At 35.8% G+C, this 26,381-nt stretch overlaps 1 protein-coding gene across 1 annotated transcript in view; it reads right to left on the bottom strand.

Moving 5' to 3' along the window:
• Window positions 1-25,396, bottom strand: part of ARFGEF2 (ARF guanine nucleotide exchange factor 2) — a 47,868-nt gene extending 22,472 nt beyond the window's left edge. The window contains exons 1-15 of the mRNA XM_081947017.1: window positions 25,021-25,396; window positions 15,661-15,691; window positions 12,488-12,611; window positions 11,881-12,027; window positions 9,536-9,715; window positions 8,521-8,740; window positions 7,036-7,107; window positions 6,576-6,739; window positions 5,013-5,143; window positions 3,935-4,169; window positions 3,598-3,697; window positions 2,612-2,751; window positions 2,135-2,243; window positions 1,312-1,513; window positions 651-762 (exon numbers count right to left, since the gene is read on the bottom strand). Of these exons, the coding sequence (XP_081803143.1) occupies window positions 651-762; window positions 1,312-1,513; window positions 2,135-2,243; window positions 2,612-2,751; window positions 3,598-3,697; window positions 3,935-4,169; window positions 5,013-5,143; window positions 6,576-6,739; window positions 7,036-7,107; window positions 8,521-8,740; window positions 9,536-9,715; window positions 11,881-12,027; window positions 12,488-12,611; window positions 15,661-15,691; window positions 25,021-25,159 (2,106 nt within the window). The 5' untranslated portion in view covers window positions 25,160-25,396. The remainder of the gene's footprint in view (window positions 1-650; window positions 763-1,311; window positions 1,514-2,134; window positions 2,244-2,611; window positions 2,752-3,597; window positions 3,698-3,934; window positions 4,170-5,012; window positions 5,144-6,575; window positions 6,740-7,035; window positions 7,108-8,520; window positions 8,741-9,535; window positions 9,716-11,880; window positions 12,028-12,487; window positions 12,612-15,660; window positions 15,692-25,020) is intronic.
• Window positions 25,397-26,381: the final 985 nt, after the last annotated feature.

Genomic DNA, 26,381 nt, shown 5'->3' with positions numbered 1-26,381 from the left:
TGGGATGTTGCCTCTCCTTTTTATGTGCATTATATTATTTCTAAGTAAACAGTCACACCATTTCAAACTTGCTTGGCATCTGATCAAAAGAACCTATAAAATTAGAACAAGATAGCTCATTAACAAGCTTTAAGAGATCTTAGGTATGTGTGTTCTTGATGTTATTTATTCAATTTGTACGCCTGCCCATTTCAGCAAGTGATTCTGTGATGAACAATTTTAAAATAAATTAAAAACTAATTCTCGGAAAAGATGCAAAAATTAAAATACATAGGACCCAAGGAAGGTATCATTATTGTGAAAACAACCAGGAGATGGGACCTCCCACCCTTGGGACTACAGGTCCTGAAACAGAGTCAGCCCTACATCAAGGCCAGGATCTGATGTGGAGAGAATCAGAGCAATTTCATCTGTCAGGTGCTCAGTAAATTCCTCACAATGACTCCGTAAGTGAATGCCAGAGTAACTTCCAAAGAGGGTTGGGGTAACCTTGTTGCCAAACTGGACATCAATGTTCTTAGGCTCTGGTAAGAGGAAGCATCTAATATTTAGATTCCCTGACACCATGAAAAACAAAAACCTGCGCGAATCACATGAAAATGTAAGGCGCGATTTGAAGAAGGTTTTGTTAATGTAAGATTTAACCTTACAGAACACAGACGCTCTTCCTGATGAAAAAACTGTGCTATGTCTTCGGCTGTTTCTCCAAGCATTCCCTGTTCTTGCAAATATTGTAGTCCTCTCTTGGATTTCTTGTTAAATCTATTTGGTGGAGGTAAGACAGAGAAGGCAGAGGAAAAAGTGTAAACTGTGACTCTTGTACTCTTGGTGCAAGAAAGGCTTCATGAAACAAGCTTAACAGAAGTAGGGAAGTTATATACTGTATGTGCAACATACTTAACTTACTTTCTGCGCCTTTGTTGACATATCATGGAAATCCATACTAACATAGCTGAGTTTATGACTCAATGTGTTGAGTGAACTTAGAAAATGAGTTATGTTTATTACACAACCCATCCTAAAGTGGCACAGAGAGACACTTTAACTCTAAAAAGGTTCTACAGACTGCACAAATATTATTGAAGCATTTCCCCACATCATTGTCCTCAGCTGATCCCTTTTCAGAATGCACTGTATAATTAAAAATACTGCAGAATATAAAGTCTCCGTCAAACTAAGCTCGATTACTGGGGGCTTCACTTACACATCCACAGAGTTTTCTCCGTGGCAGAGAAACAGAGGAAATTTGCTTTTCCACATATATCAGGAAAAGACTGATTGGAAACTACTCCAGCATTAATTTCAACTTACAGTTCAATCCCATGTTCAATTATCTCCTTTTGTTGCTTGATGACCTCAAATTGTTCTGGATCATCAACAAGAGCAGACTGGATACCAACACTCCCAATTCCTGAGGATACAGTTGAATCTAAAGAACTTGCACTGCTTCTTCGCCCTCCAGTTTCCAAACATCTTCCTTCCCCTATTTCTTGGTCTGAAGGTTTATCTGGGCCTGCACATAAAAAAGAGACATACTCAAAATCTACATACAACTGAGAGAAATGTATTTAGACTACTGCACATACTTAAATCAGAACTATAAAAATCAAGATGCAAGTCTACCAGTATTCCCAATCTCCAAATTTCCCAATAGCCCACAGAGCGAATAGATCAAGATGAGGTGAACTGGTTTTTCATATGTGGGAACTCCAGGAGAAAAATACTTGTTTGTCATTATACATAATCTTATGTTTATTTGTTTGTTTGTAAAATTCATGGACCACCCATCTTACCACGGTGTAACTATGTTATAGTTCCCAACTGAGAAATTAAAAAAGTTGCTAGTTAATCGAAACTAGAATCCTGCTATCTCATAAAAGTGCATTTTAGCTTTCTCTACAACGTTGACCCCCAGACATGTTGAATTTCAATTCCTATAACGTTTCTCAATATTTCTCACAAATAGAGAAAAATAGAGAAATATTGGCATACCCTACTTCCACCTCCTTCAAGCAGCACTATAAAAATTATCATAGAAAATTTTAATTTTGTTAAGCTCTGTGATCAAGAAACCAGACTTAATTAATAAGTGGAAAGCAAGAAAAATATGTAAGTATGTTTTTGGATTTCTTACCAAGGCTGGCTTGATGATTTGGATTCACATATAGGTCCTTGCTCCATTCAACCATGCACTTTAAAATAGAGACCAAACATTCAAGACCTTTCTTCCTTAGACTTAGTTCCTACATGCAAAAGAGTGGGGAACAATCAACTATATTGCAAATGGTCATTAGCTTTATTTTAAAGCAAGATTCACTAAAATACCATGGATTTGTATAAAATAAACTCAATCATGATTTAAGAATGCATAGATTATAGTACTATCTCTTCTATCACTATCAGTTACTCAAGTCTGGATCTGTGTCCAAGGTAAATATACTCCTAAACTCTATGATACACAAGTTAATAGAATAACAGGGATACACTAATGCAAAGAAGCAAAAATACAAACATATGTTACTATTAAACGTCTATGCATATTTATTTAGGAGGTAGTGTTACTGATTGTGGTGAATAATTTCAAAATAAAACAACAACAAGAAGATCCTACCTGCAGTGGTGTCATGCCTAACTCATGTCCACTACGTCCTTGTGCAATTTTAGATAAATCATTTACAAGCCGTTCAAAGATATTAGCAGCATTCAAGTCACAGTCATAGTTAACATATATGTCCACTACACACTGGGCATCTACAACGGAAATATAATTTATGAAATTCAGTTTACTGGCAATGATTTAGAGAGACAATACAATATCACAAGGCATTTTCCATTGCAATCAAGAACATATATTGAAGAAAAGGAGAGTGGGTTGTTTGAATTATGATATCAGAACTGGAATGTTTCCAAACCTTAAAAAAGTCCTGGACCTGAGTTTTCAAAAGGGACGAAATGTTTCATGCAAATCTGGATACTCCCTTTTGTTCTCGTTTGTCTTCATATCCAAAGCACCTTTAGTAAGACTGCTTCTAAATGGTGATTTGGATATGGTGCTATTTAGCCATGCGTGAAGTCTGATTTCAATACTGAAGTAAAACCCCTGAACAGATGTAAAGATAGATGTAAACATGCCTCAGAAAATAGGATGCAAGAAACATAGCAAAGAGGGTTGGTCTGAAATTTTCAGCCTGCTTTAGAAGAAGAAATTTTAATTTCTTTAAAGAAAAAAAACTGTGTTAAGAAAAAAAATGTGCTGCTGACTTTTTCATTTTGCTAGTAAAATTTGCCAATGGGAGTTAACCTCCAGAGACCACAAATATTGGACTGGATAGTTATCTATAACCTACTATACTTATCAGGAGATTAAATTGTGCAAATATATTCATTACAGTAAAATCCCACATATCAGCTACATTTTTTTCTTCATGCAACTACTTATAGGAAAAAACCTATGACACAAACACCAGGATATAATTACAAGAAATTCGGGGGGGGGGGGATCTCCCCTATATGCCTACATTTAGATGCATATTTCCTTTATATATGTTTTTAGGAAAGCAAAGAAAAGTAAGATTTATTAAGACATTAGCAAATTACCTGCAGAAATCCTAGTCAGAGTCTGAATAACCATCCACTTGTGCTCAAAAGAGCTAGAAGAAGTTTCTAAAATGTTCAGGAAGATCTCTTTGAAAAACACCTGTTGAACACACATGTAAAAAGCAGCAAAAATATTTGTAGTATAAGCATAATTCCAAATACATATATATTGTTGGTGAAATTATGTATTTTTTAAATGCTGAAATTATACATTTTGAAACATATTACATCCATCTGAGAGATAAACCATATACAGAACCAGTGATGTTTAGTACAAAGTTAACCAAAAGATAATATAAATCCCTTAATGTAAAGAAAAAACCCAAAACACCCTTACCTCAATTTGCATTTTTAAGTGAATCTTAAAATTTGAAAGAAGGGTAAGGAAGATTGCAAGAGAGAGCTCAAACACATCAGGAACAGAAGACACTCCATTTTTAGACAATGCTACGCAGAGGTATTGCTTGATTGCATTTATAAACATTTCGTGTGTCCTGAAAACTGGACCAGCATTTTGCAAAACCGAAAGCAGCAGCTGAAGTGATACTATTTTAGAGCGCAATTCGTGAGATCTTAAACACAAAAAAAGAAAGAAAAGAGCATTATCTTCTTTGCTAAGATACTTGTGGAATGTTACTCTGAAATAAGACTCTGAAATCTCAAAATCTTTGATCATGTCCCCATTTTTGTGAATAATTAAAATGGATAGATTCTAATTCACTTCATTATAGATATCAAGAGAAATAACATCCAACTTTTCTTTTATGACATGCCATTGAGAACAGCATTGCAGTATTGGACGATTATTTTATTAAAGGCACTAAAACTTACAAGTTTTGACTTTAGTCTTAACTAAACTAAGAAACAAAGCAAATTATTTTGTAAAAATAATCTCACTACGTGCCTTTTCATGTATTCTGCTACTTCTAGTATTGTCTTTTCTTCTTTGCACATACATACATCTATTCTAGCAGCAATATCAATAACTCAATAACTAATCCACATATTATTGCCTTTTCTGATACTTGAGAATAAAACATATAAGTCGATAGGTCCAAAAGCATCTGTTTGGCCCACTGGTATTTGCAAGAACCTAAACTCGGTACTTGGATAGTCTTGGCTTGGCCCTTCAGGATCACTTAAGAAAAGCAAGATGTACAAGTTTCATATCTGTAGCTGATTATACAGTATATACAATCTTAGTACTACATGTCATTGGGAAAACAGCAGATTCAGTCAGAAAGTAAATTAAATTATTAAGAGAATGTTTCTTCTTTTCATTAAAATACTTTAGGGTTTTTACATAAGCAGTTATGAATAGGTAAAATCAAATTGTAAGTGATTAATTTTGTTCTCTGATAACCGCATTAGCATATGAAGAGAATACAAATCAGAAATTTTATTTTAGTTTTTACTTGGGATCTGGAGGCCCATCACCAAGTGGTTTCATTGAAAGTTTGCACAATGACCGGAATACAAGAAAGGCATCTTTCTGAAGGATATGGGAGAACTTGGCAGCTGTCTGAGGCCCAGGGACATCAGTTTCCTAAACATCAAAGCCACAGAAGAATTAGTTAGGATGGCTAAAGTTGACAGATGTTTGACTCTTTAGTGATGATTATACTCTAACATTAAAAGGCAGAACAACTTTTTTGAGAATGAACCTTAAGCAAGAATGAACTTGTAACTGTGTGTGTGTGTGTGTGTGTGTGTGTGTGTGTGAGAGAGAGAGAGAGAGAGAGAGAGAGAGAGAGAGAGAGAGAGAGAGAGAGATCTGAGATTCATGAAGCTTTAATAATGGTCCGTTTCCCATTTTTTTCCAACAAAATACCAGTAAAAACACAGATGCTCAATTTAATGAAGCATTCAAGTAGATAGGTATTGATTAAATTTGAATGTGAATCATTTGAGTCTACAATCTATTTTAGTCAGATCCCAAATAAAGATGATATAAAAGATATTACTATTGTTGAAGCTAACATTCATTTACTTTATTTCATTCATTTAAGAAATTAATTAATGTGTAAGCTCAACAAAGATGTTCATAATTTTTCTGTCAGTTCTCAAAACTTTTCTTAATACCAACTACAGTAGATATATTTATATCATTTCAACTCTTATTGAACATTTTAATTGTATTTTTAATTGTTTTGTTAGGATTTTCTAATATTATAATTTTCTATTAAAAGTGTGACATTTTTAAGGTTAAGATCCAAGCACTTGAATTTAAATATGTATTATATCTAACCAGTTGTGGTGGGTTAAAAATGCATTATAAAAAATCAGCACATTCATGTATGCTTACCTATGACACAGCAATATTTATTATATTTATCATCACAGTAACTAAATCATCAGAGTATAAGAATATAGGAAATCTTATGCAATGCTATCTTAGTAAAACAAAGTACAGCTAATTTTTTTGGATGTGTTAATAAATGATAGCTACAGCTAATTAGATGGAGCAAAACCAGGCAAAGCCTGTCAGTTCTAGTCCGGTCTTATGCAGGAAAACCAGTGGATGACTGAGCCAGTCACTCAGTCATAGCCCAACCCAGAATTGTTGCAGAAAAACAGGAGGCAGAAAGAATATTAGGCATATGTGCCACATTGAGTTGCTTATAAAAGTAATTAAGGTGGAATTTTAAAAAATCTAAAAGCTTTGATATAAGGTACAATTTAACTGCATAACAGATTGTTAGGCTAATATTTCAAAATAACTTTTAATTTTTGTTATAATCTGCTCCAAATTCATGCTTCAACAAAACACGGCAGCATCTGTTTTATCGTAGTAGTAAATACCAACCTAAGCAGATAAATTAGTAATGAAATGCATAGGTTTTGACCACTTGTTTGCCCTTTCAAATATTTTAGAGCTTTCTCCAACTCTAGCCTCAGATTCCTATCTACAAACAATCCCCTTTCGGCCAAAAGTTAGGAGTTCTACATTCAAATTATGATATGATGAAGACCCCTACCAGATTATCAGTGGAGGAGACAGACTGTCTATCATCTGAAATTCCATTTGCTTGCTGATTTTCATGACTGCCACCTGGAGAAGCAAGAACTGCAGTTCCCAGCTCAGACAAAATCCTACTTGATTCAGGCAGACTTTGCTTCAGAAGTTCTTCGTCTAAAGAGGCTGAAGAATTATGTTTGCCATAGTTACATACCGAGCATTTTGTAAAGAATTTAATTCAGAGAGTCAATAGAAAACACTAAGAGAATAGAAATTTGCTGAAGTACTGAGTCAGTTTTCCTCTAATGATATGGGAACTGATAGAGGCTGTTACAGAATTTTTTATGTGAAAAGGCATTTAGTTCTGGTTTTAACTTATTCTCACCAAGAGCGTTATCCTAAAGAAGAAAATTAAGAATGAGGATGTTCTTTTTAAAAAGGCAGGAAGAAAAGCAGAGACCTAACCAAATAACGTTTACCTCTAACCGCTGAAGTGACCACATCCTCCAAGATTTCTTTAACAATTTCTTTGCCTCCTTCAGTTTCTTCTTCTGATAAAATATATATTAAGAAGTTATTTGGAAAAAAAGTTGCAATTCATCAACCCCTTTTAAAAAAAGCAATACTCCCTGTATTGTTTTGTAAATCCATAAAGCCTAGTTAGGAAAAACTGACCATTCATGTCCAATTTGCACAGGAGACTTATAAACTTCCTCAATGTGGTAATTAGCCTTCTCTGACGGATGCAACGACCAGCTTGGACAGCTGTTGCACTACTCATAAAATAAGGCTCGCCACAGAATGTGGTTACAATTATCAGAAGCTTCCTGGAGATTTCTCAATGTGCATGTTTATCAAGACACCTGTACACTTTCTTCAAAGGCAAATCGGATGCTATATAGTTTGAGAATATCACAATGTCACATAATTGTAACATACATGGTACCCTGAACTGCATCTTATGGATACATCCTGCTCAGTGCTGAGATATTAAAAATCACTGAGAATCAATAGCTGTGTTGAGATAGAGCCTATCTGAAAATTTATACTCATAGTTATATTTTATATACCTTATACACAGAACAATGGTGGAACACAAATGATGAAATCCTAAAGTTGTTACATACTTTATTTTAATATACTGATATGACTATTGCCATTTTTAAAAAATACTTTGTGAATTGGAGTTTTTAAAATGGGCAACAGAAGAAAACCGATGGAATGTTAAAATGAATTCATCAAAATGTACAAGTATACTCTCTTAAGAAAGAGATATAAATCAAAATTGCCATTCTAGATTAATCATTTTACTTTACTTTGATTATTTGAAGAATTATCCAAATCTATGATTTATGCAGCTGTATCAGTGCCATGGCGTTACATTTCTTCCCCCCTCCCCTTCCCAAATCATGCTCTGTCTTGCTGCAACAGTTCTGATTTGTATTAAGCTTCAATTCGCCATTACATCTAAGTTAGGGTTCTTTGACTTAACGTTGAACACTCTTAGCTTTATAAGACACATCCAACTAAAAAACCCAATGCCATATAGATCTAAAATTAATAATAATAATAATTAATAATTTAAATTTATTAGTAATTAAATTAGTTTAATTAAAACATCTACAGTAACAGAATCTTGCAAATCTGAATGTATGTTTCCTCCTCCCTGGAGGGGGGGGCAACCTGGGTCATTTACTCAAATTAATTTCTTGGAATGGATTCAAGCCATGCTTGCCTGGCAGCTCTTCAAGGCCATCCTCAGATACTAGATATTTTGCGTGGTTTGTTGACTAAGCCAGTTTCATAGTTTTATTGTTAAGATGTAATGGAGAGCTTTGCAAAATTCAAACCACAGTCTTTATAATGAAGTTAGCACATGATAGGGGAAGTGAGTGGAATGCAGTTCTGGCACTGAACCAGAGTTTCATAAAGCTTTAAGCCACATATACTAAAGTTTTATTTACCAAGTACTGCAGAAGTGGAATCATCCTGCGGTTTGTCATCTCCATTTTCTTTTTTTTCAGGCTCTCCATTAGTCAAGTCTGCTTTCACAGGCGTTGAGGGTTTGCTTTCTTGTTGACTATATCTCAGTCGGCCAAATTTAGGAGACCCTGACATGGTATGAATCATAGGAGACTGGGGTTTTTGTTGATTTGTTTTTTCTAGTTCTCTTGTCTCTTGTATCTTAAAAAAATGAAAGTGTGTCCACAACATACATCAAAATATGCTACCAAAAATATTGAACAGAAAGAAACGTTAACTAAATACTCTAAAGAGGTTACAAACATTTCTGCTTTCCCACATATTTAAACGCCTTGTTTAATGTTCCAAGAGACTCCGGGCTGGGGTTTGGTTTCATTTATTATTATTATTATTATTTAGCCCAAGCTACCTGGGTGTTGTATGTTTTTAATTGCTTAAAATAACACCCGAAGTCTATGTGATTAGGCAGTTAAATTTGAATAACATTTCATATGTAATACATTTTCTTGTGTTCTTGTATTGAAAAATACGGTAATTATCAACCATGACTTGGATAGGAAACAACAGGTTAAAATGTACATTGTGAGTCAAAGTTATCTTTTTAAATTTTATTAACTAGATTTTTGACTGATTCAGATAATATCACATTTGTAATATGCCAAATAAAGAAAAAGTGGGGAAGAAAATAGCAGACAGAAGTTTTAAGGTTTATCCTAAATCCTAAAACTTTTAATTGCCAAGTTCCATTTTTGCCGCCCTTGGAATGCTTTCTAATTAGAATTGCTATTGATAGCACAATATCCCACCATTATGAGGAAAACAGATGACAACTGTGATGCAAGTTCTAAAATAAGCAAATTGCAAATGAACCCCCCCCCCACAAACTCTCTCAATTGAGTAATAATGCACAACATGAATATAAAAAAAGAAAACCAATAGCATATATCAATATTTAAAAATGTGTATATAAGACAGAGAAAGAAACGTGTTACATACAGCCTGGTTTTCCATCCGTGTGAAAATGACATTCAGCATTTGAGTGAGAGTAGCCTTGGCAGTTGTTTGATTAATGAGATTTTTACTGGCCAGGTAGATGTTATAACATGTTCTAACAGTCTGAAGGATTGTTCCTTCATGAATTTCTATATATGGAGATGTGACAGCAGTGAGAAGAGCCTAGAGAAAAAAGGCACATAGACAATATAATAATGAAAATTGGCAAAACCTTTTTGAAAAAAATATGTATTACTCGGCACTTTAATAAAGGTTAAAAAAGAGACGATACCCGAGTTTCCCTGGAAATAAGACCAGGTGTTATTTAAGTACAAGGGCTTATTTTGGGAAGGTGTCTTATTTTTTTCACTGTACAGGAGGCCCACCTGCTTGCTTCTAGTGCTGCCGCTGTGAGATGTGGGGGTGGATCTTCCCCACATGCCCCACACTAGCTTACATCAGGGCCCCCAGACACGCTACCCATGCCCTGATACGTGCCTCACCTTGCAGTAGTGATTGCAACAGCCCCGTCCAGCAGGACCTTGTGTGGCCACTGGCCCACTTCTTCAGCTTGCTCATGGCCACAACAAAGGAGGTTGAGTTATGCGCAGGTGCTTCAGCCACGAGGTGGGGGTGGAACTGCCTTGCACTGGTTTACCTCAAGGCCCCTGCAGCCAGGCCATCCACGTCCCGACACCTGCCTCGCCTCATGGCCGCGGCACCTACACACCACTTAGCCTCCTGCTCAATTGCGGCTGCAAACAAGCAGAAGAAGTGGGTCAGTGGCCACGTGGGCACTTGCTGCACATGGATGCCGGTACTGCCGCCACAAGGCAGGTGTCAGGGCATGGATGGCCTGGCTGCAGAGGCCCTGAGGTGAGCTGGTGCAGGGCGCATGGGGCAGCTCCACCACCTCACGGGCACAGCACCACAAATAACCTCCACCTCATGGCCATAGCACCACAAATAACCAGAAAGAATGGGCGGCCAGGCGGCTGTACAGGCTCTTAAATAGGGCTTATTTTGGGGATAGGGCTTATATTAGGCGCAAGTGTAAAAACATTCTATAGCTTATTTTGGGAGAAACAGGGTATATGTATCTTAAACCCATCTTTTTAGAAGGCAGGAAGTATACCCCAAAGACAGAAGCAATTTCTTGCTTGGGAAAATGCCACCTTATCTGTAACAACTATTTTATGTCAGATTTTTTTCAGATAAATCATACTGCTCTTTTACCTTATGTCTAAAGGACTTAAAAATGAAAGAAGACAATCCTTGCATGTTTATAGCTTGCATTTTCTGTTTCTGAGGCTCATATAGTATTGCTTTCATATTACTAGTGGAAATGTCCAAGAACTGTGTATCTAGGAACATGTATGTATCATGGAACTTGTACTCTTATATGCTGTTAAAATGACACTATTATAATCTTATCCATTTAACCAGGAATTAATGTAACTTTCTTACAGATCTTTGGCTGTATTCTCAAATCATCTTATGCTGTAGTGTGATTTGATTATGATGAGGCATTTTGAGTGAACTGCCATTCTGATGAATAAAGCCAGTAAATTACAGTTTATATGAATTAGCACATTGGCTATAATATATAGTATACCCATATACTTTGGCCTGTTCAAAAGCAAGACCAAAAAATTTCAATGGGAACTTAACTCTTCAGCTCACTCTATTTAGGACTATATTTTAAGTCTGAGATTTTCTCCCTATTCCAAATACCTTCCTTTTCAATACTTCCCATTACCAATTTGTTTCTATTTACATACTGAAAAATAACATTTGGCTCAATGTTATATGTAACTCAAATTCAATTTTAAGTCCTTAAAAGAGAATGTTGCTGAAAATATATATACATATTTTAAAACATTGACAAACATTTTGAAATATATGGAATATTTTCAAGAACTATTCATCTATTATACTGATAATATCAAGGCAAATAAATTCATCCACAACAAGAATTTTTAATTTGGAAAGAGTCTTAAAACAGTGGTGGTGCTGCTGCAACTTAAAAAGTCACTTAAAAACAGGCAGCAGTAAATGAGATGCCGAATGAGGAACACAGGAAATTGAATAAGATAAAAGTGAATGCACAGAATGCAATATCAATTAGCAAAATAACTGAGGAGGCAGAAAGCAGTAAAAATAGTTTATGTTCCATAAGGAACTTACTTCTTAAATAAGGCATACAATCGTAAATACAAAGAGATACATCAATGTTGTGGAATATAAAAAGGAAATGATCTATAAATAAATATAAGGATTTTCTTGAAATAACGAAAAACTGAGACTAACAAAATATCCAGTTTTCTAAAGGTACAATAAGACATTACCTTTATTATTTGTAACTGTACTCCTTCATCAGTCTGAGGACCCTGAAAGCAGTTGCATACTGTTTCAACTATGCGGTCAATCAGGCGCTTTCCAGGAGCTCCACTGTCTGGAGCATTGCCAGTGATATGTCCATAAGCAATGAGTTTCTAGGCAAGAAATAGATATATACCCACAGTATTAAGCTCGTTTTCAGGCCCTCAATGCCTTATCTCTTAATGTATTCAAAATACCAGAACATCATCATGAATAAATAAGGGAAGGGGATGGAGCTTTACAATTATTAAAGTTCTGCTAGAGGGAAAGAGGGGATTTGAGAAAAAAAATCAATCTGCTTCTACTTTTCCCCTCATAACACATAAATGGCATTAAAAAGAATATTTCAAGCATGATATGTGGGAAAATAAAGCACTTTAAAAACTAAATCAACAGATATCAAGCAGGAATGTTCAAAACATTGCACAAAGGAAAACATAATTAAGTTTTTATTCCTTCTACAGCACAATTATATACATATTCACACACATATACGCACAATTGTAGAACATAAACTCAGCAAATAAAATCAATTTACCCAAAGGCAAAAACATATCAAATTTAAAAAAATACCTGTAAACAATCCAAAGAGGTGCTGACAATCCGTGGAGATTTTGATTGACAGGCCAACTCAAATGGGAGAAAATATTTATCAGCTTCAATGAAGTTTGCTTTTGGTATGGTTTCGCTGCCTTGGCTAGTTAGAAAAATTCAAAGAAAATTATTTTGATGTGATAAATTGATCCATTATTTTCACATTAGAGTTAGTGCCAGTTCTGTATCAGACTATCCTCTATATGTTAAATATATCTAACTGGCTCAATACTTTTATCAATTATTATTTATCCCAATTGATTTTACTTGGGAGTAAGAAAGTTTACACTTTTTCATACCTGCTTGGAATTAAGTTTGTCAGCAGGCAACTGAAATACTGAAGCCTAGGGCTATAATCTTCAACTTCCATGCTTATTAAAACTCAGCACAAAGGCAAGGAGAACTCCCTATGTCTTCTTATAACATCAAGTCACTACCAGTTCCCTTTTGCAAGATGACAATTTAACTCCACCCCAAATACAAACAATTGGGGTTGTTCTCTGATGAAAATTTGTGTACAGAGTCTTTCTTGAAAGACAGTAAACACTTGTCTCAAGAAGACAAACAAGAGTTCATGTTGTGCTTTCATTTATCAAGTACCGTATTTTTCGCCCTATAAGACGCTCCGGAATATAAGACGCACCCAATTTTAAAGGAGGAAAATCTAGAAAAAAAAGGTTCTGAACCAAATACTGTAGTAAAATATTTTATATCAACTGTATAAAGTTAACAGCAGTTTAAGAACAATTTTATGTCCCCCATTTTTAGATGATCCAGGCAATGTTCCCTCTAATTTTTTTTCAGGGTGAGCAGAAAAGTATATTATTTGAGCGTCACATTTTTATGCCTGAGCAGCACCTGAATTTTTTTCACAGGTGTCACCTAAGACAACTACAAAATCAGTATTATTTGAAACTCAAAGTTATGTTTATTCAAGGTACCCGCTTAATTAAAAGTGTTATATAGTATCACTTAACAATGCTCCTGCTTAGTAACCAAAATGTTGGGTCAGGAACTCTGGCATTGAAGCATGCAGGAAAACAAAGTTTGTGGGACTAAAAAAAACTCCTTTCAATCAATCAATTCCAACTTTGCGAGATATCTTCCCCCTCCCCAAGTTGTAATTGATTGAAGTTTTTTTTTAGTCCCACAAACTTTGTTTCTCTGCACACGATGGCAAGAAACGCGATGGAGCTGGAAATCAGGTAGGCAAAGAAATGTTTGGGAGAAGCGAGGACCTGGGCGATGGTGGGTGGGGCAACCTCGATGCCCTAGCACTGAAATGGAGAAAAGGGCAACAGCAGCCACGTTGAGTGAAAGAAGCCTCTTTTCTTCTTTCCTTACTGCTTGTCTTTCTCCCCTGCTGGCAGCTCTCCTCATTTGGCTGTGGATTCAAGCGATCGGGCAGGAGCCTTTTTAGTAGCAGGGGGAGGGGGAACAAAGCAGGCAGCACGGGGGAAAGACAAGCGGCAAGAAAGGAGGCTTTTTTCACTCGTGGTGGCAGCTCTCTCGTTTCCCTGTGGATTCAGGCGATCGGGCAGGATCCTTTTTAGTAGCAGGGGGGAGGGGGGAACAGAGCAGCCAGCACGAGTGAAAGAAGCCTCTTTCCTTGCCGCTTGTCTCCCCCCCCCCCCCTTGCTGGCAGCTCTCTCATTTCCCTGTGGATTCAAACGATCGGGCAGGATCCTTTTTAGTAGCAGGGGGGAGGGGGGAACAGAGCAGCCAGCACGAGTGAAAGAAGCCTCTTTCCTTGCCGCTTGTCTTTCCCCATTCCGGCAGCTCTCTTTGCATTGGGCTGTTTTTCGCCCTTTGGAGGCTTCAGTGAATCATCCGGAGATTTAAAAAAAACTATCAAAAATCAGCTGGCCAGCGGGTGCATGCGCACTGGAGCTGACAGGGCAATGCCTCATGTGCCCTCAGAAATGGCTCCGCGTGCTGCTTGTTCGCCATCACGGCCTTAGAGGGAACAGTGGACCCAGGTGGCTACATTCGGCTAATAAGACGCACTCAGATTTTTACCCTCTTTTTTGGAGTAAAAAAGTGCGTCTTATAGGGCGAAAAATACGGTATGTTATGGTAATGTGGTATACTTTTGCTGTGCAAACCAATTGATAGTATTTCTTCACTGTTGTATTTAACTTAGAAGTTCAAGTACTTTAACTGATAGTTACAAAATCAGTTTTTGGGTGAGAAAATGTCAAACAGATACTGCTACCACTAAAATAGTCTTTTAAACTACTATTAGACATCACTTACGGACTGATTCTCACATCATTCAAGCAGATAAAGTAAAAATTTTGTCAACCTCAAAATTATAAATTAAGAACATGAAAGTCATAACACTTTATGTAATGTTATTACAATATTATTTTTTCATATGATTATGTAGTTTAAGATGATAAAAAACCACTAACAAAAATCCAGTGTGAATAATCATCAACTAAAACGTAAAAGTATTAAAAATCATTAGGATTCTTTCTAAAACCACTGCTTTATATTACTGACAAGCAAAACATATCATTAGGCAAACTGAGATTCAGAATATGTTAAAAGTCAACATTATTGGAAAGGCAAATATATACATAATAAACAGAATCTAGCTGTGTCCCTGCCATTTACATGCCTAAATTATGGCTGATATGAACAATGATGAAAAGGAATAGCAGAAAATAGATAAATTATAAGTATGGAAAGAAATTCCAGTTGAAAAGAAAGGAAGTGGTATGCATGATCTTTCAGAACTGTGGAAGTCGTTGCTAGTAACTGAAATAGAATGACAGTTTTAAGTAAACCAGGCATAGCCACAAGAATTGCTTAAACATGTATCCCTTCCTCAAATCCTTCACTTTTCTAAATAGTTGTAAATAAGTTTTGGAAACTCTGAAAGTTTCTTCAGCATCCCAAACTATTTTTGTCCACCTGCTCCTCCCTGTCTTGATGCAAATGGGAAACATCTACCTCTAGAACGAAACGTATCACTAGCAGAAGGAATCATCAAAGTTTTACCTTTATGTAGCTTATCAAAATAACAAAATAACATTTTGGTGTATACCAAATGCCTATCTATTTGCAATTTTAACAAACGGTACAAATACCTCAAATGAGATGGTCAATAGTCTTTAACACATTGTCTTGTCAGAGAATTTACTTACCTTTGTTCTTCTAATTCTGCTTTTATTTCATCTAGGAAAAAAAAAGAAATATATGTTTTATATGTTGAAAGTTTAAAATAATCATGAAATAACTTTGAATTTTTAAGATAGATGGTATCAATGGTATCAACGGTATCAACTTCTCTACATAACAGTAGGCTGATTTTATCAAGTGTTTTTAAAATAACACTTTTCTAGTAATTATGGAGTATAGTAGCCCTCAAATTTGTAATGGTGTTGTATGACTACTAAAACTCTTCACATACTTCCAGACTTTCTTGAACATGTTAATTGGCAACCTAGAAATTAAATCTATCCTATATGTTTGCGTACCGAGACCACTGGAGTTGGTGGTGGCTATAATATTCAATGTGTACAAGATATGGTACAGAGAATGAAAATTTCAACTTATTTTCATAGTTATATGCTTTCTTCAATGTTACAATGGGTGTGTCAATACTGGCTTCTGAACTGTTAATTGTTACTTCAGTAAGGTTTCTAGCTATATGTTGAAGATTTTGAGAAAAGCATGGTTGCCTAGATTTCTTAAAACAAACAATTTAAGTAATACACACAGTAACAAAGCAAACAATCTACATTTTGGTATCACAACTGTGGAAAAACATTTGGATTTATATTTAATGTTTTGCAGTGAAAGCAGGAAAGTCTTCTCAAATTTTTAAGAGTAATAAATCTAATATTAATAAATGAATACATACGCCTTGCCTCATATGCCTTGCCCAGATTTTACTGTTTGTCTTTGATTAGCAGTCCTAGAAGTTTATAAAATAATAAATGTAATCTTTAAGTGCCACAAGTACCTCTGCTGATTTAATTATAATAATAATATAGCAGACCATAAAATGTATTTGAAGATCTGAGCTACCTTCTTTCACCATCAACCTTGTTTATCATGTAATTTACTTACGGTAATAAGGACACTTCTAAATTACCAGCCTCTTTGTCCTCTAGTTCTTCTGAAGCTAGTGTAAAATGTATCTGATATTGAGCAAGGGTATTTTTATGCATTTACTAATTTCCAGAGAACTATGAGCTAATCCTGTTCATGGATCTCTTCACCCAAGAGATTAAATAATTAATAAGAAGCTCACTTTCTCGTCTGAAACTGCCTTATCTGCTTCCATAGTTCTATGCCTAAACACATATATCTGTTTCTCCTCTTGACTAACAAAAAAGTAAATAAAACTTTAGTACTTTTCCACATTTCTGAGCTTGCCACAATGGCAGATTTCAATTGTCCTCCAAAATCTAAATGCTGGTGCTTTGGCAATTCTGCATTTGGACTCATTATCTAATCATGCCAGCATGCAACTACCACAGGATCCTTGGAAGAGGGAGGTAGGATGAGCCAAGAATCTTCTCCACTGGGAGCCCTGGTTGCCTCTTGAAGAGAAGCACTAAGATGTTGCTGTGTCTCAAACAGTTTTTGCTGCTTTGAAATGGCATTGTCCCATCCACAAATACAATGCCAGCAGTACAGGAATATATTGAAATTTGCAATAGTGGCAAATATCTGTAGCTCGGGTGTAGGATGAGGGTGAAGGTTTGCTCTCCAAGCTTGTGGGTTGGTTTCCTAACGTTTCGTTACCAAGCTAGGTAACATCTTCAGGAGAGTTTAACATCTTAGCTGAAGATGTTACCTAGCCTGATAATGAAACATTCGGAAACCAACCCACAAACTCAGAAAACGAACCTTCACCCTCAAATATTAAAATTGCTCATAATTGCAAGCCTCCAGGTTTATCGTTTGATACAAAAGGCAGAATCTTATCTCATATGATATACTTCTAAAAATTTTCAGATAAAACAATAGGAAACCAAAATTTAGAAACTGCTAATCCAGTTTTATGGTCACACATAAAATCATCTGTCTTAACCTTTTACAGTGAGGACAACATGTAATCATCCAGAATACATTTAAATGTATGCATGTCCTGAATTTCCAATGCAAATCAATGTCCCTTCAATTACCAGTCCTTTACTATTTTCTAAAATGAGGTGAGTCACAACCTTATTGAATTTGTAAGCTACTTAAGAATGTTTTGGTACTCAGTATAATTATATGGTAAATATATCTTTCTGTACATTTATAATTTTAAAAAATATGACGCATTATATTTGCCCAACTGTTTTTTCTTATCCAACTTCTGCTGCAGTTTAACTGCAAATAATATCAAGATTTGACCTACACTACTGCATGGTATTTTAAAATATCTGTTTTCATTAGACTTTTAAATGGCATATGCTTCGAGAAGCCAGTAACTAATATGCTATTGCTCTAATATTATAATACTCATTTTAAAATTTTCAGAAATATATTCTGCATACTACTGTACTTTATAATATGATGACGTGGCACTGAACTTTCATACCATTTCACTGATACCTGTACTTGGAAAGTCTAGTTCTAAAAAAATCTAAACTGGCTACTTTCCAAGACAGATTTGTTTAAATTAAGATTGCAGCATTGCAATCTGATCAGGGAAAACTGTACCATAGTCGCCAGGAGGCATTGCACAAGACTTTCTTACCTAATGTTGGTTTTTTTCTTGCTTCACCTATCACATTCTTCCTTACACACAGGCATGCACATGCACGCACACACATACAAACTGTACACATGCATAGACATTTCATCTCTGTTAGACTAGATTTGGTATTTTGAAAAATGAGATAATCAGGTGGGGTTTGTTTGTTTTGCTTTTTGTCCCAGAAGTCCAAATTCTAACCTAAATCTTACAGAACACCTAAGAGAAACTAAGTTATTTAAATGTATGTCTCCCTTCTGTTTAATTTTAGGATTTTGACCATATATGCTTTATGATTGCAGTACCATCAGCTTTTCCGCTTTTCTGCTTCCACATTCCTATATTTCTCAATGTAATGAAAATACCTCCAAGTGTGATTACAATGTTGTGATTACTGTGTTGATTCTAAGAACCATAACGCTTTATTATGAACCAGTGTTTTTAAAGAAGCTGCTTTATTTATTAAAAAATAATATTAAAAATGAAATGATACATAATGCCTTTCATAGTAACAAATGACAAATCCAGTCTAAACCTCTGGCTGATCATGTAGCCTACAATATGGAAAACTAAGAAGCTAAAGTGCTCTGGGACTATAGAATTTAATCAGACAAGCATCTGCTGCACAACACCAAGAAGTTAACAATTGTTAATAAGATAGATTTTTTTAAAACCCTGGAGAGCAAACATTGCAATACCTGGAACAACAGAACAGAAGAGAAAGAACTGGAGAAAAATCACAAAATATAAAGATCTGCCAATAGATGGTGACAAAAGAAAGCAAAGCTAGTAATAGATGGTTTGGGTGCAATCCAAATCATTCAGCACTGACAAAATCACCATCAGTCAATTGCAAAGGGAAGTTTACTTGAAGCAGCTTACATCCTTCAACAATATCTTTAATATTATTAAACAATAACAACTGCTTATCCTAGATCCTTGGGAAGCATTCAGTATAGGACAAAAATGCTAAACATAGCCTAAAGCAGATTATGAGACCAACTTAATAAAATAATAAATGCTACCCAACTCCCAGCAACTGTGGGTGGCTTACAATTTTTAAAACATTTAAAAACAAAGAATAAGTAAAAAATATAAAAACAGCATAAGAGAAAAGAATAATGATGGCAAAGAAATCAAACCCAGAAGGCAACAGAAAGGAAGAAAGGACTATCATTCCTTCTCTCCAAAGGTTTAGGGGCAACCTCATTCCAGAAGACTGTTACAGAGAAGGCATCTTCCAGGGTCCAGACAAATGGCACTGTTTATCTATGGAACCTGGAGTGTACCATCCTGCCTGATTGAACTGACCAAATATTGTTGGAGACAGGCAGGCTCTCAAATAACGAGGCTCTACATCTGTAGGGCAGGGGTGTCAAACACATGGCCTGCGGACCTGATGCGGCACGCAATGGCTACCCCCACCCCCGTTTTAGCAAACGGGAAAAAAGTTGTTGCATCACATGATGACAAAGTGGTGACGTGAGTTTGACACACCTGATGTAGGGCTTTATATGTGGCAACCACACTCTTTAATCACACAAGAAGCAAACTGGCAACCAGTACAGGTTGCAGAGGTGTTACACGAGGATACTGAGGCATGCCCATCTTTGTCTACATTGTTGCATTATGGACCGTCTCTTCAAGGGCAGTCCTATGTAGAATGTATTGCAATAGTCCAGCTGTGAGGTGATCAGAGCATGAATGACTGCCTGAGGGCCCTTGTTCTAAGAACAGATGCAACTGGCTCAACTGGCACATTAGGTGAAGCTGGGTAAAAATCTTCCTGTCCAGAGCTGCCACCTACTCGTTGGGCAGGAGCTGTGTGTCTGGGAAGATACCCCCTCCCAAATTATGCACTATCTTTGAATGGGGACGTTGGAATATTCCCAGATCTGATTGGTCGAAACGCACAAGTCACTTTGTTTTCAAAAAGCCTGTTTAATATAATAAAAGAAATTTATCATAGATTAACATGCACTTTAACAAATACAAAAATTGGTATGCGAACTTACATATGATAGATGAGTAGCTGCAGAAATTATGTCCATCAAAAGAATATGACATGCATAAAACATAAATAATGACTACTAAAGTTTCATGGTGATAATTCATAAAGGTTCTGACAAGCTGTGTAATGGAATATAAGCCTATTTTCATAGCCATAAATAATATAAGTTACTATTATGAATATTAATTCCACATAGTTTCTATTATGCAATTTTAAACATCATAATATAGTTAATTTTAATTTGTAGAGAAGCATAGGAGTGGAAAAGAAAGCCAACAAGATTCACTTGTAAGCTAGAACAGAACCTTCAACTTCTAATTCTAAATGCTGATAAACTTTGGGAAAAGAATGAACGACTGTATTTTAACAACTCGTACTTGGCAATATTAAAATGATTACTTCTAAATTAGATTAAAACCTCATGTTCCTCGTGTTGCAAAATTCAGGTGCACCTAACTAGTTCAGGAGTTGAAAACACATGGTGACTGTTTCAATTCCGGACTGAAATATGTATATTAGGATATAATTTGATGTGCGTTTTGGGAAAAACATTACATTCACTATTAAAAAGCTATAGATATTTTATAGTAAATTTTGGATCAACAATGTATTCAGTACAAAAGGAACACGTACGTTCAGTATGTGGTTGCTACCAGAAAAAAAATTCAAAGAAATCTTCTATCATGTTTCCTTTCTTCCTGTATCTGCAGAAGTGCAGATAAGAACAGTTTTAGTGACCGATGGCAGTTGGAGCCACCAGTTTGAGTTGAGTGCTGTCAGCTGCGGTAAGATTCTTACCATGGTTTCCACTAGTTTCATAGATTTTTGGAAGTTATTCATTGTGTTTTCTGAACTTCAGGCAGTTAAGTGGAATAGGGCAGAATGCAAATAGAGTTATTTGCTACAGAATACCAAAACAATGTTGGCAGTCAAAACAAGTTTTTTTGAATTAAAGAATGAATGGCTTCCAAAGAATATTTCAATAATATACAGTTGTCGTCAATTAGAAATATTTTTCAGCTTAATAAAATCATATTGCAGCTGTAGTCTTTCAGCTTGCAAAGATAGTGCTGCTGGTACTGCTACAGTAAAGCGTCTAATACTGTACTTACATATATCTGTTTTAAAAGGAGTTATTTTATTTTATTCATTTACTATTTATGTAATTTATACACCACCCATCTCACTATCTAAAGCAGGGGTGTCAAACTGGCGGCCCGCAGGCCAGGTGCATTATGTGCAGGCCACACCCACCCCAGCTCCACAAAGGGGAAAGACGTCACTAAACATCATGTGACGGCAACGTGATGAGGCGGGTTTGACACCCTAGATCTAACATAATGTTATATCTAAGACTCTCAAATAATCTTCAAATTAGACAAGTACTACAAAGGTATTACAGGTTTTTTTTAATCTATCATGAAATCTATGAGCAATGGTTTGAGTTTCAAAATTACATGCAGCATAAAAACTCTTTGGCAAGATGGATGGACATGCAAATCAAATAATAAGTAAAATACCATTAATGAACGTTCAACATAATTCTTAGCATAACCTGTACAAAAAAATAGCATTTGAGCTTAAGAATTCTCTCTTCATAGGATAGCCCAGTAATTCATTTCATTAAAATAAGATTTAAGTCCTTTAACATGTTAAGTCATCTCCATATATTAACATTGCTAACTTCTACCTCCTTACTGTTCTGGGTTCAGATCTGTTAGTACACTAGTCTTAGTTTTGTAAATATCTAAGATCACCTCAGAACCTGAGGATCCAAGTTCAGGGGTCAATGTAGAAATAGGCCCAAACTTGAATCTTCAGAAGAAAATAATAACCAGCCTTACTCAATAGAAAATGAATTCTTAGTGTTCGATCTGATTTCTGATACATCTAATATCAATCAAGATCATGTCTGACTAAATTAAGTTTTACAAATTTATATTCCTCCAATCCATTGCTGATATCCACTGCATAGTTTTCAATTTTTAATTTGTAGAGTTGCATTATCAGGGAGATGGGTGGAATTTAATTGATAAATTTAATAAATAAAAAAATATCAAACATTAATTCAGAAATCAAATTGGGTGTGGGGGCAGAGAGATTTGGCTATCATTAACATGCTATTGATATAACACCCCCCCAAACTCTAGACAGTTTCTATTAACAATTTCACATTTTTTCCAGAATTGCCATATCACCCCTTGCCAGTATTCATATCACTGATTAATTCAGTTATCTCATAAACAGCCTTGAATCCAGTTTGAAATATATAGTGACTACACCTGTAAATGTATCAGTAATCACCAGTTCTGAACTGCAGAAAAGATAAAAAAATATTATGTATGCTATTGGAAACAACCAAAGTACCCTACACTCTAATATACTTATTTTTAGTACAAAATTTTATTCGTATCTTCAGTCTCTATGATAGTGATTTCTCTCCTTCTCATTTAGTCATATAATAATACGTAGTATTTATATAACAATCAAAATGCTGCATAAATGCAATATGAACAGGCCAATGTTTTAATTGAATACCAGATCGACAGCTTTTTAATAAATAGCTGAAAGGATAATAACATACAAACAATTGAGCATACAATATAAATTTAACATAATTTATTTTTAAGCAAAAGATAAAATTGTAGTGTAAAATAAATTATAATTGATTCGTTAAGCAAGCAGATTTCTTAGCGATATATTGCTCCATTCTCATGTATTAGTTTATTGAAAGCAGAAATTGAATTCAGACAATTGGGTCATGGCTAAACCTGCACATTTACAAATTCTGCACTGTTACCGTTTGTTTGTTTGCTTGATTGCTTAGTATATTACCAGTATGTGAAAAGCAATATGATTCATAGTTTAAAAATGAGTGCAATATGAGAACAGATTAGCAAGTTCAGTGGACTTACTCCTAAATAAATATGAAAAAAAATCAGCTTAAATCAATCTCAAGGCTATGTTGAACATTACCCACAGGATTGTGCAATTTTTATAAAGGTAGCATAGTGTTGACATATTTTTCAGGAAAAAAATATCTCAATGATTACTTTGTTTAAAACATATTTATTAAATTTAACTCAAAATTAATTCAAAATTTGTTAGATTGTCTTTTATATTTAGATTGAAAACATCCAGAAATAGTGACCATACAATAATATAATGCATACTAATTGTGAATTTTTTAAATAAAAGTCTCATTGAATAACTGCAAATAATTGTTTGAAATATTTTTTTTTAAATAGTCTGGATTTCTTTTAGCCTTCCTTGCCCCCAATGGATTATTCTTTTAGTAAATTCATTATTTTTGTAATAAGAGATTTTGTCCAATCAGAATTCCAAAAAATATTACTGGGGCCATAAAAAGTGTAAAAACAAAAAAAAAAACACAGCTCATCCAGTTGATCAGAAACTGAAAAAAATGGACTTTGCTTAGCCCCAGGAAGTTCATAGCAAGCAGTACCACATGCTACAGTAAGATAAGCAAAGCAAACCTTGCTTTCATTTCCTGAATCAAAGAGAAATCTTTTCTTGTACAAATTTAACCTGATCAGAGAACAGTTTTACACTTCCTGCCAGAAGATCTGAAATACAGTCAGCTGTTTACAAACCAGGGAGGATCCAACGTGGCAGATTAATTTACAGAGTGGGTTCTGATGACAAGTCCTGACTCCACCAACTGCATTAATTTGTTGACATTATTATGCAGCAACTAGGGAGCCAGAGAAACTGTGCAAGTAGGTATCTATCTATGAATCCCCAGACACTTGACAGAGAGTTCCTGTAAATATAAAGATCCTCACTATGGGGTCACAGGGGTAAAGAACATACCCATTCAATTAGATTTTTCCTTTCACTGACCCTGAGGAATGATGGATCTAGAACCCTGAGCAGGGTCCCAAGCTGGTTATTTACAGTTATTATAGACTCCATAGAAGCAAATCTACAAATTCACACCCAAAGATGTGCACCTTTTACAGAAGCCTGACAGCCCACCGAGACAGGAATTCCACCAAAGGGCAAGAAATGTATGAGGATGCCTTGAGGGGGGAGCGCCACCTTTCTATAACCGGAGGCAGAGTTTAGAGTTTCATATCTGGCTCATAGAATAAAATAGAATTCTTTATTGGCCAAGCTTTGGTACATATACTCTCAGTGTACCTAAAAAGATACATTCATCAAGAGTCATTAAGAGTCAGCACTTAATGACTGTCATAGGGTACAAATAAGCAATCAGGAAACAATCAATATCAATATCAATATCAATCGTAAGGATACAAGCAACAAAGTTACAGTCCTGCAGTCATAAGTGGGAGGAGATGGGTGATAGAAACCCATGAGAAGAATAATAGGAATACTAATGCAGTCTTAGTGAAAGGTTTGACAGTGGTGAGGGAATTATTTGTTTAGCAGAGTGAGGGCGTTAGGGGGCAAAAAACTGTTCTTGTGTCTAGTTGTCTTGGTGTGCACTGCTCTATTCTATTCTACATCTGGCTCGTTTAAAGGTGGGCTTTAGACGGCCTGGGAGTTGATAATGCAGATAAGCTTCCTCAGACTTAACTAGCGCCCTTTGGCCGCTGCCTTCGACTGTCTTCCGGGGGAAAGTCGCTGGGCGAAGGAGGAGGCCTGGGAATGGAAGCGGCAATTATCGTCAGCTGCGCTTCCAACACCTGACAGGCTCCGGGGAGCCCTGCGAAGGCAGCGAGCGGGCGGGGGATGGCTGTGGAGAAACCGGAATTAATCAACCCTCGCCTCTACGTCCAAATAGCCGACCTTCCGCACGCTCTTTCAACTTACCAAGTGCCACTTGGCAGGCTCTCCTCAGCTGTCCGTGAGGGGGACGCCTCACCTCCTTCTCGGAGAGGATTTTCTCCAGGGCCCGTGAGACGAACATACTCTTCGTGCGAGTGTTCTCCTCGCGGGCCGGGAACTGCATGGCCTTCTTGCACTTAGAAAGAGCTTCGTCCCGGCCTGCCCTTACCGGAGCGGGATCGGCGCTCAGAGGTTCCGGCCGCGGAGGAACTCCATGAGCCGGAAGACGCGCGATTCCCTCAGAGGTGGAGGTGTTGAGGCTAGACAGCAACACGGCGGCGCCATATTGAAACCATCACGTGACCTCCCTCCTCGGGAGCCACCTTGTGGAACGCCTCCCTCGGCCTGTCGAGTCAGTGACGTCAGGAGGCGGGGCTTGGCATCGCGGGTGGGAGGAGGGAGAGAACAGGGTGGGAGCGATAGGTGAGGTTTATGTGTTCCTCCTGGCCGGGTTGGTTACGCGCGCAAAAGAAATGGAAGGGGGTGCTGTGCAGAAAGAGTTAAAACAGAGGACTTCAAACTTGGCAACTTTAAGACTTGTGGACTTCAACTCCCAGAATTCTCCAGCCAGCTGGCTAGAGAATTCTGGGAGTTGAAGTCCACAAGTCTTAAAGTTGCCAAGTTTGGGGACCCCTGAGTTAAAAGGTCCAATCATCATCATTATCATTATCATCATCATCATGATGTTTTTCTTTAGGAGGTCTAGTTCGGATTCCCAGATAGATGTGCAATTGTACCAGCGTGCCTAATGTCCCTGTCCTACTGTCCCTATTTATTTGTACCCATTTCCTGGGTTCTTCATGTTTATTCTTATTCCTGTTATCTTGTACCTGAGTGATAAATAAATAAATAAATAAATAAATAATAAATAAATAAATAAATAAATAAATAAATAAATAAATAAATAAAAATAAATAAATAAATAAATAAATAAATAAATAAATAAATAAATAAATAAATAAATAAATAAATAAATAAAAAATAAATAATAAATAAATAAATAATAAATAAATAAATAAATAAATAAATAATAAATAAATAATAAATAAATAATAAATAAATAAATAAATAAATAATAAATAAATAAATAAATAAATAATAAAATAAAATAAAATAAAATAAAATAAAATAAAATAAAATAAAATAAAATAAAATAAAATAAAATAAAATGCCTATATGGAGATTCTCAATCATCCAGGGTCATGGTTGTCCCAAAGGTGCTTTTTACTTCAGTAAGAACTGAAGATGAGAAGCAAAACATTTTCTAAAGAAAAAACAAGAAAGTCCAATTTCCTTTTTGGGGGGGACAGTCGTTAACAAGAGTTAATAGGATGCCTGTATAGAAA

The sequence above is a fragment of the Natrix helvetica genome (genome assembly GCF_964273705.1).
Source record: "Natrix helvetica genome assembly, chromosome: 3".
NCBI classification, from domain to species: domain Eukaryota; kingdom Metazoa; phylum Chordata; class Lepidosauria; order Squamata; family Natricidae; genus Natrix; species Natrix helvetica.
Note: the sequence above shows the minus strand (reverse complement) of the source record. Positions and strands in the feature narration are given on the sequence as shown.